The 10,487-nt window shown below is 40.0% G+C and overlaps 1 protein-coding gene across 1 annotated transcript; it reads left to right on the top strand.

Annotated features, from left to right (window-relative positions):
• Nucleotides 1–140: 140 nt before the first annotated feature.
• Nucleotides 141–10,461, top strand: LOC143280487 (target of EGR1 protein 1-like). The gene is made up of 6 exons (XM_076585145.1): nucleotides 141–298; nucleotides 1,122–1,162; nucleotides 3,273–3,591; nucleotides 6,495–6,781; nucleotides 7,408–7,591; nucleotides 8,439–10,461. Exons 1-6 carry the CDS (start codon nucleotides 176–178, stop codon nucleotides 9,102–9,104), a joined length of 1,620 nt encoding a protein of 539 aa, XP_076441260.1. The 5' UTR covers nucleotides 141–175; the 3' UTR covers nucleotides 9,105–10,461.
• The last annotated feature ends 26 nt before the right edge of the window (nucleotides 10,462–10,487 follow it).

The raw sequence follows: 10,487 nt of genomic DNA, 5'->3' as shown, positions 1-10,487 counted from the left end.
ATATAATTAAAGATTTTTGATATAAGAAAACTGTGGTTAAACGTTTGAGGAACAAAACACTGAGAAGACGTTTAAATGTCGTCTGCTTGCTTTTCAAGGGGAGTCAATCCGAACACATCCGGTATTTTAACCAGGCATCGTGGCGGAATCTTTGACGTTTGTTAGACGTGCAAAGATGGCTTGTACAAGTAGATTTTCAGAAGTGCCTGTCGTTGATGTCAACTCAAGCAACATAAAAGAACTGTGGCCGACAATTGCACTGGCTCTGAAGTCATCAACATTCGTCGCTCTGGACACGGTATAAAAAAAGAAAATTCTATCTGATAATTTTAGATATCATACCCCATTTAGCTTCACTTTTTAGTTTCAGTTTCTGAAGGAGGCGTCGCTGCATTCGGACAAATCCATATTATATTTTTGACCCTCAAAATTTTAGGTGCATGGAGAACTATGGTTCAACCTTTGAATATGAATCGGATACAGTGCCAGCCATGGATGCAATCCATTCTACCCCTCTCTGTATCTGTTAAGTTCATCGCTGTCGCCAAGATCATGGCATTATCTCGACGGGTGGGGATGTGCGCAGCTTAGCAGGTTCACTGTTGAGATGTTAATAGTTTTTTGAAGATCTCGGGAGTTGGTGCTCTTACTATGTTTTCTTCCAGGTGGTTCCAGTCTTTTACTGTGCTAACAAAAAATGACTGCTCTGTCTGACATCTGCTGACTTGGGATGTTCTTGTGTTGTTTCTTATATGATTAGAGATCGCACTGGTGGTATCATACTGATCGCCAGATGTTCGTGGCATTATAAGTCGTCCTGGTTTATGTGGGGTTAAGTACTTGGCAGGTGGTATGGCCGGTACCAACCCCTCAACCACCTTGTAGAGGAAGATAAGGCAAAGATCATGTCTGCGCTGTTGGAGTGTCGGCAGTTGCATAGTGTGAAGCTTCTTGGTGATGGAGCCGGGTGTTCTGAATTTATAATTGCCAGTTATGAACCAGGCAGATAGGTGCTGCACTTAAAAAAAATGTTTCTTTTATTGTACAGGAGTTCTAATGATTTTAGCTTTAATTGTAAATATCTTGATAATAATTCTGTTGAATTTTTGTTTTATTTGCAGGAGCTCAGTGGACTTGGAAACAGAAAGCTTCTGGGAGCAAGGTAGGAACAGATTCTTGTCAATAAACGAAAAACAGGGTACAATTGTAGCTCATGTAAAGTACAAAACCCTGATTATTATATATATCAGTGAATTGTGTGAGTGGTGTTTTCTATTTGGACATAAACAAAATGACTAGATGTCTTCAGAGGTCTTGCTGTTTACATTTCTTGAAAAGTGAAGGACTCCTGATGCAACTTTACTAATGTCAAGTATTGCATGACAATTATTGTTTTTTCTGGAGGCCCCTTCATGATCTTGAAGTTGTATATCATATGGCAATTTTGGTACTTTCACTGCCAGGACTGAATGAATAGTATGAGTGATATGCACTTTGCAATAAATAAATGGCAAAGTGTCTGTCAGTTGATTGGTTTGTAGATCTCGGCTTATATCACAGATTGACATAAGTTTACTGTTGGGCCAACAGCAAAGTGAGAGCTGTATTATCAATGGTTTCTCCAGTCAATGGGAAGCAATTTACAGCTTAGTCTTTTGTGAAGGACTATGACTCTCAAACTAGGAGGCAAAATTGCACTGGCTCTTAGTGCTGCAGCCTTGTGGGCTAGTTGGCCTTTGGGAACCATCCCAACGCCGACTGTCCTAAAACCCTCTTGGCTGAGAGAGTGGGGATGTAACTTGGGCAAGACACTCTCCACTATAATCAAATTCCAGCCCAGATAGTTGGGACAGCAGTTGCCTCCTCTGCTGTTCTGATGGTCATAGTTGGACACGACTGACTATCATATATACATAGATCTGATAGCCAACCACTCAATGCAGCTGGTATTACAGGATTAGTGCCACAAATTGATGAAAACAGCCATGAGGCAAGACAGCTAAACAATTGAATTGTGATTATTTAAAAAAAACAACAACAAAATACATAACAAAAGTTCATGACTCAGTGAATTTAAAAAAAAAAAATCTATACAGTGTTGTACTTGTATGGTAGCCAAATGGTGGCCAAGTGGGTCCTGTAAAGAAGCAAGAAAATCCTAGATGTGTGGTTCCAGTCATTCGTATACTTGGGTTTTGTCTATTCTCTCCTGGCCCTAGTTCTTGAGTTATTATCTTGCTGTTGGTCTTTGAGATGAGACAATAAAATGAAGTGTTGTTAGTTGTTTGCAGACTTACATCCTCAGCACATTTAACTGAAACCATGACAAAAAAAAAAAGAAAAAAAAAGTGGGACACCATTCTGTGTCCCCTGCAAGAACATTCTGAATCAACACAACAGTATCTCTTTATTATGTGAATTGTGATAGACAACACAGTGAACAGTAAAAGTGTAAGGGAAACATAAAAGAAAAGTTTGATTTTATAGAAGACAAGCAAAAACAGGGAGTATCAAAACAAAACATGAACTTCTTCAATGGTTGCTCAGCTTCTCTTTAGCTGTCTGGATCCTCTGCAGGGAAGGTACAATGTTTGATTTACAGCAAGCTATGAACTTTTTATTTTGGAAGAATTCATCAGGTTTGCTGTCTCTGGTTACCAGCTTGTGCACTATCACAATGCACTCTTCAGTATAATGGCAGGAAGCAGCTCTGAAAGGGACACTGCCTGTCCTTGAATTTGATACATAATGCCTTTAGATCTGCATGGGCACAAACTGAAGTTGAAGGCAGAGAGAACAACTGACCAAAAAGCAGCCATCCCAATTAAGTGGCTGGCTTCACAATTTGACAGTTGAGATTGGCAAGAGGCTGTGGGGTTGAACCTCATCAGAAGAATTGACTTAAGTATTGATTTCCCCTTTTTCTCCACTTCCATGTCTCTGATGAGTTCTTGACAAAGAATTTCTGTGGTCATATTCTTGTGGACTTGTTCTTGTAAATGTAAGGATGTTGTGGCTATACACACTCACTGGCTCAGATGAGATGTTACTTTTGTTAGTCAGCTTTAGTCAGCTTTTGCAGTTTGCAGGTTTTTTCCATCAGTAGGGAGCATTGTAGATGGAGTCCTAAATATTCTGAATCAGAACAAACGCAATAAAGGTACAGATATATATTAATAGATTTATGACATTTTCATGATTTGGGGTTCTTTTTTTACTTTGGTCAAGATTTTTTGTAAAATTACTAAAGCATGACTGTCATTTTGTTCCAGGTCACTGCCTGATCGATACAAAAACATCAGCGATGTAGCAAAGACAAGATCAGTGTTGTCTCTTGGTCTGTCTTGTTTCAAGCTTCAGAAAGTTGAATCAGCCAGTGTCGATAAGATCACCTCTCAGCCAGACAACAAAACTAGTGCCCAAGTTCAGGTCAAGCAGTGGTCATATAGCGTTCAGACCTTCAATGTGATACTGCTGTGTTCGGAAGACTACATGGTTGAACCTGCTGCACTCAAGTTTCTGGTGGAGCATGGGTTTGACTTTAACAGACAGTACACCTGTGGAGTGCCATATTGCAGAGGCAAGGGGCAGGTGGGTCAACATCATTTCGCAGATCAACAACAGTACTCTGGCATTTCTGTCATGAAAGTTGATTAGTCAGCTGTCTCTTGTCTTTGTTCTTTTACATTCTATCCGTTGTTTGGTGATCACGAATATTGCTAGAACTAAAGAATGTGTGCCCTTCCAGAGTTTGGGAATGAATATTACATTTTGCTGTTTTTTGGTCAGCTGCTCCGATTGTGGAGTGGAATTGTGTGTGAGTGAATGAGAGGGAAAGGTGCGGGGATGGTGTTCTACAGACTAAGCTAACCAGGCACATATTAATATGTGTGTATGTGTGTATGTGTCCATGCATGTGTCTGTTGGCTTTTGAGGTTGTTGTCTCATATATATATATATATATATATATATATATATATATACATATATATATAAAGGAGCATAATCTGTTTCATTTATGTATTGATATGAAAAACCAAACTGATTAGCAATAGCAATATTTATTTGTTTATTTGGGGGTAGAGGGGCAATAAAATTGCAGTGAACATAAGAAATGTATGGAAGAACAGTAGTATTTCAGGCAAGGAAAAAAAAAGTGTTTGGGTATACTTACATTTATATGGTGACATGACAGGCGCAACATCCGAGTGGACTTTCAATCTGTGGGTCCCGTGTTCAAATCTCGGTAACGGCGCCTGGTGGGTAAAGGGTGGATATTTTTCCAATCTTCCAGGTCTACATATGTGCAGACATGCTTGTGCCTGAAGCTGACCATAGCACCGAAACCACTCTCCTCCACATTCTGAACAATCTACTGATAGCGTCCGACTCTGGAAAAATTTCCCTTCTCACTCTCCTCGACTTGTCAGCCGCCTTTGATACGATAGACCATTCAATCCTTCTTTCCCATCTTCATTTTACATTTGGTATCAACGGCACTGTTCTAAACTGGTTCAAATCTTATCTCACTGATCGATTCCAGTCTGTCACTGTTGATCATTTCCAATCTGAACCCGTTAAAATCGAACATGGAGTCCCACAGGGATCTGTTTTAGGCCCAGTGCTCTTCACACTGTACATCGCTCCTCTCGCTGAAATTATCAACCGCCATAATATCAGTCATCATTCTTATGCTGATGACACTCAACTCCAGAAGAGTGATACCCCTGAAAAATTGTTGTCACTCTTGCAAGAAACATCCAACTGCTTCCTGGACATTCAAAACTGGATGACTCGAAATAAGTTACAATTGAACGCGGACAAAACTGAAGCAATGATCATAGGAACTAAACAAAAACTGTCTTCCATCACAATTGACACAATCAAACTTGGCAGTACATCCATCCCTCTTTCCACGTCAGTCAGGAACCTCGGTGTTGTCCTTGACAATACACTGTCCATGCAAAAATTTATCAGTCAGACATGTCAGTCCTGCTACTGTCAACTGCGATGCATCAGTGCCGTCTGGAAATATCTGTCCACTGACGCAACATCTAGACTTGTCGTTTCTCTCATTCTCTCTCGCCTTGACTACTGTAACTCTCTATTGTCTGGTCTGCCTGCTTCATCCATTCAGCCCCTTCAGCGCATACAAAACTCTGCTGCCCGACTCTTCCTCAGAAAGAAAAGATCTGAGCACATCACTCCTATTTTGCAACATCTCCACTGGCTCCCTATCTCACACCGAATAAAGTACAAGATCAGCACTCTATGTTATAGATGCATTCACAAAACTGCCCCTTCCTATCTCTGCGGCTGCCTTCACCTCTACACTCCATCTCGCTCACTACGATCGGCCTCGGATCCACACTGTTTACGCATACCCAGATTCAAACACTCGACTATTGGCCGCCGTTCTTTCTCTGTTTCCGGACCTTGCGATTGGAATGAACTTCCTTTTTCGCTTCGTCAAGTCTCCACACTCAGCTCTTTCAAGTCTGGCCTTAAAACCCACCTCTTCCCAAAATAGCCTCCCTTGCCTGCCCTTCCTTGTCTTTAGTTTCTACAGTATTAGAGTTATGCATGCGTGTGAATGACTGGTGCGAAAGCGCTTTGATTTTTCTCTGCACAAGATCCAGCGCTATATAAATACCATTATTATTATTATTATAAGCTCCTTAGTATGTATACGCAAGCAGAAGATCAAATATGCACGTTAAAGATCCTGTAATCCATATCAGCGTTCGGTGGGTTATGGCAACAAAAACATAACCAGCATGCACACTCCCAAAAACTGAAAAGTGTGGAGATTTTTCTGATCTCCCAGGTGTGCACACCTGCTTGTGCCTGAACCTCCTTCATGTGTATATGCAAGCAGAAGATCAAATATGCACGTTAAAGATCCTGTAATCCATATCAGCATTCGGTGGGTTATGGAAACAAAAACATAACCAGCATGCACACCCCCGAAAACTGAGTACGGCTGCCTACATGGCGGGGTTAAATTGGTCATACACATAGAAGCCCACTCATGTACATATGAGTGAACATGGTAGTTGTAGCCCACGAACAAAGAAGATACGGTGACAAGAGTTCAATGGTAGTCTGGGGATGGTCTTTGAGACAAGACATAACTTGAAGCCATTTATGCAACTCACATTTACTCTGACTTTGCACAGGACATAAAAGAATGAATGACGATGAGAAAGTTACAGAGAACTGGCAAATAACATTAAAAAAAATAATAAAAAAAAATCCACTGACACTGTAGGGGAGAAAAAAAATTATAAAAAGGATGGGGGTGGCACTGTACCATGATGACAAACTTACTGTCAGATTGCAGCCTGAAATTTATACAATCTATGGAATTGTTATGTGTGTGTGTGTGAAAGGAAGGAGATGCATGATCTCTTTGTAACATATAAAATCCATGAGATATTATTTTTTTCAAATATTAAAAGAAAGATAAATTGATTTCATATATATGATTCCAGCCAGACTGCGCAGAAAAATCAATCATTCCAAAGGCAGAGTGTGGTCCCACAGCCAGGCAGCTCTTTGACCTGCTACTATGGAGTGAGGTGCCAGTTGTGTTACACAATGGTTTTCTGGACCTGATGTTCCTGTATCAGAACTTCTACACAGAGCTGCCTTCCAACATGCAGGTCTTTCTGGCCGACCTCGAGGAGATGTTCCCCCAAGGTGTCTTGGATACCAAGTACCTGGTGGAATTTGTGGACCGACTGCCTGCCACCTACCTTGAATATGTCTTCAGAAAATGGTAAATAATTGTGCATCATCATAAGTGTGTGTACATTTCCAGATTCTTCCCACTCCCCTGCCTCCACCATTTTTCACAACTGAAAAATTTGAAAAGTGAATGTTTTAGTAGACTGGTTATGGCACAGTTTAAAATATTTTTGAAAACTGCTGTGAAATCCACCAGATGCAATTAGTGATGTGTTAGGTGAATGTGTTAATTAATTAGTTTTTACACTTTTCTAAGGCCAATGAAAATGACAATACTTACATATATATTTTCCATGGACTGAGGAGTGGGTGAATTGGTCCTTTTAACATTTAAATTGACCCTTTAACATTAACTTTGTTTCTCTTTAAGCTTGTTACAAGAACTGTCAGGAATTCAGCATAATGTCCCTTTTTCAGTTGGCAGGGCTAAACCTACGGTATGAGCAACGTTGGAGTTTGATGCAAATTGCAGTCATAGCCAGGATGTTCTGAAACGGGAATAATTTTGTTTAGCCAATGCTTCAAATGTAGATTGTTTTTTCCACAGTGACATCCAACATTCATACTGGATAAAATCATTGTTTTAAGAAAATTTTTAACATACATACTCTCATCATCATAAATTTGAAATCACATCATGTGATTTTGCTTTTACAGGCAAAGGAAAAATGCATTTCAAGCCCATGTAGAGCGACGTGAGGTGTGTCTGGAGTTTGGTAGATTGCCGGTGAACAAAGCTTATGTCAGCTTCAGCAGTTGTGGACTGCCAGACAAATGTGTTGAGGATGATTTCATCCCCAGTTCTTCTGCCCTGCACGAGCTCATTTGTCAGAGCTTTGCTGTAAGTTCTCTCTCTCTCTCTTATGAAAATTTAAAAACATTTAAAACATTAAATGTATTAATAATTAACTTTGGCTATGAGTATTTTTTTTAATTTCAGTGGAAACTACATAAAAGGGACAGTTTTTATCCATTGTACTTTTGTAGAGTGTGTGTGTGTGAGAGAGACAGACCGACAGACAAGTTCTGTAACCTTAGGGTACTTATGATTAAACTGGTACTAATATTCCATGACGTCTGTTTTCTTGAGCATCAACAGTGGATATCTATATCTGTTGCTGGATAAATTGAGAAGAGAAGGCAGAGCACGCAATCAGCATGAGCACACAACACAAGAGAAAATGAGCAAGCAAATGCATTGATACCTAGCATTCTCATGCAGGTCAGGATTTTCAGTTCTCTGTATGTGAAGGGAGGAAGGAGTGTTGGCCTAGCGGTTACTTGTCTGCCTAGGAAGTGAGAGAATAGGAAGTACACAGGTTAAAATCCCACTCTCACCAGTATTTTCTTCCCCCAACTGGACCCGGAGTTGTGGTCTGGTTGCTAGTCATTCAGATCAAACAATAAACCAGGCTCCCCTGTATTGCATGCATGTAAAAGAACCCATGGCAATAAAAAGATTGTCCCTGCCTGACAGATTTCTTTTAAAAAAAGTCCACTTTGATGTTAAACGGATACATTTGCAGGCAGAAAAAAGGTGGTGCATGCTGTTGTGACATGCTTTCCCTTTGGGGGAGCAACCTGAATTTCACACAGAGAAATTTTTTGTGACAAAATGTATTACAATGCTATCTCCTTTCCACCTTTGCCATTGTATTAAGGGTTGTATTTTGATTAACATGTTGCAGGGTCATGGTTGGTGTGCAAAGGGGAAACAGTGCTCCAGATCACATGCCATTGATCTTATTCTGGACCTTGATGGCCTGAAGACAGCAAAAAACCGAAAGCGCCGTCACAGGCTGCAGAACACGAAGCACAGTGAAGGAAAGAATTCAAGTGTTGACGACAACAGTTCCACTGGGTCAGGAGAAAAGATGATACATCTGGAGGATCCTTCTGCAAAATCAAGAAAGGAATCCCTTCCACAATCAGAAGCTGTTGAAGATGCGTCCATGGTAGACATTTCTACAAGTAGTGCACGTACATCACCACAGAGTGCCACAAACAAGGCCAATGGTATAGATGAGGAGGATTATGATCTTATCACAGAGGCCTATCTCCAATCTTCACTTCAACTGGAAAAAAGTCGCAGTGGGGGTCACAGGGCAGGGTTTGATGCCTTCATGACAGGCTTCATCTTAGCTTGTCTTCTCAGCAAGCATACAACAGTTGACAATGCAGGGCTGAGAGCCATTGGTGCTGGTATCCAACTGAGACAGTTGTCAGGGCTGGAGAGTTTATGCAATAAGGTATACGCAATGGGCAAAGATCACCCAATGATAGTGGGCAAGAGTAATTTTTGCCAGCCATCCAAGAACCACAGAGAAAGAAAGGAAAAGCTGAAAAAAGCTTGATGTCTTGAAATGTCTTTTGTTTGTGTTCATTTTCTCAGGGGAGTACATCAGTGTTGGATATTGGACATTGATATAGAAGTGAGAATGTCCAAAATCACTGAATTGTTGAAGGACACATGTCTTATTACTTTTTCATCAGCAACATCATTGACTGATACTTTTTGCTAGTTTTGACATTGTGTGTGACAAACTTTGATGATAAGTTGATCTTCACTAAATAACCATTGCAGTCGGAACAAGGCCAGTGCATGCAACCTCATGGCACTTTCAGTCAGTGTGTAAGCTTTTGATTAACTCGGACACAATGTTTTCTACACATATGCTTGTCATAAAATTGCTTTTCTGCCTGAGCAGATTTGGCCATGCATTGAACCAATTCCGTTTTACCACACCACAAAAAAAAAAAAAAAAAAAAAAAAAAAAAATAAAAGGTTTCTGAGCATTAAAAATCTTTGGCTAGATTTTCTGGAACAGTAACTAGATGATAACAACACTATGAACTTTCAAGTCCAACAGTTTTGAGGAATCATCGACAGAAATGATGGAAATAACAGAACCAATCAGAAAATGCCTGCTTTTCTCTAAATGATCAGTTTTTGACAGCATGACCTTGAGAAGTAGAGTGAAAGAGAGGAGGCCTAGAACAGAAGATGAGAAAACACTGAGAAAGTATTCTTCATTTTCAAGACTTTGCTTTCATAATTTCATTCATACCAAGTGAAGTTTTTTCAAAGTACAAGGGTGGTTGGTTTGTTTTTTTCATGTAACATGAGCTTGCTTTGTTAATTTTTATCAGCTGATTTATTTTTGTAACAGCTTTAGACTGAATCTTGAAAAATGTGTTGACTGGTTTCATGTCCCATTCATATTGCCATTATTGTTGTGAAGAGGACAAGAGTGTGATGATGGTGGGTCAGGACATTTGTCTTATTGTTTTCCATGTGGATGTACACCCCTTTTTTCCCGTGATCTTTTGGGGTGAAAGAAAACTCGTTGAAACATTTGAAGATGTGTTTTTACCATTAAGTTCTGCTGCTCAAGCAAGATTTGTATTTTTCTGATTTGAACCCTGAGATTTTGCATGGTTAGCAGAATGAAATATAATGTTGGTTTGCTTGTGACTACTGGAAAAAAAAGTTAATGTAATATCAGTGTCCAAGGTTGTTCTCTGGCTGGTCTTCAGCTGAATACCCACTTTGACAAATGAAATATAGATGTTCCTCAGCAGTTGAAACAGCAAAGCATACAGAATTCAGCTGTGTGTTGCCTTGGTACAGGTTTTCCTTTTGGTTAGTCATTTGCATAAAAGCCTGTCGGCATGGATTGAGCCAAATGACAGATGGGCATGCACAAACGCACACTTTCACATTAGAGTGGATTTTA

Source organism: Babylonia areolata, chromosome 3 (assembly GCF_041734735.1).
Source record: "Babylonia areolata isolate BAREFJ2019XMU chromosome 3, ASM4173473v1, whole genome shotgun sequence".
NCBI lineage: Eukaryota > Metazoa > Mollusca > Gastropoda > Neogastropoda > Buccinidae > Babylonia > Babylonia areolata.
This window is presented reverse-complemented; position numbering and strand designations above follow the sequence as displayed.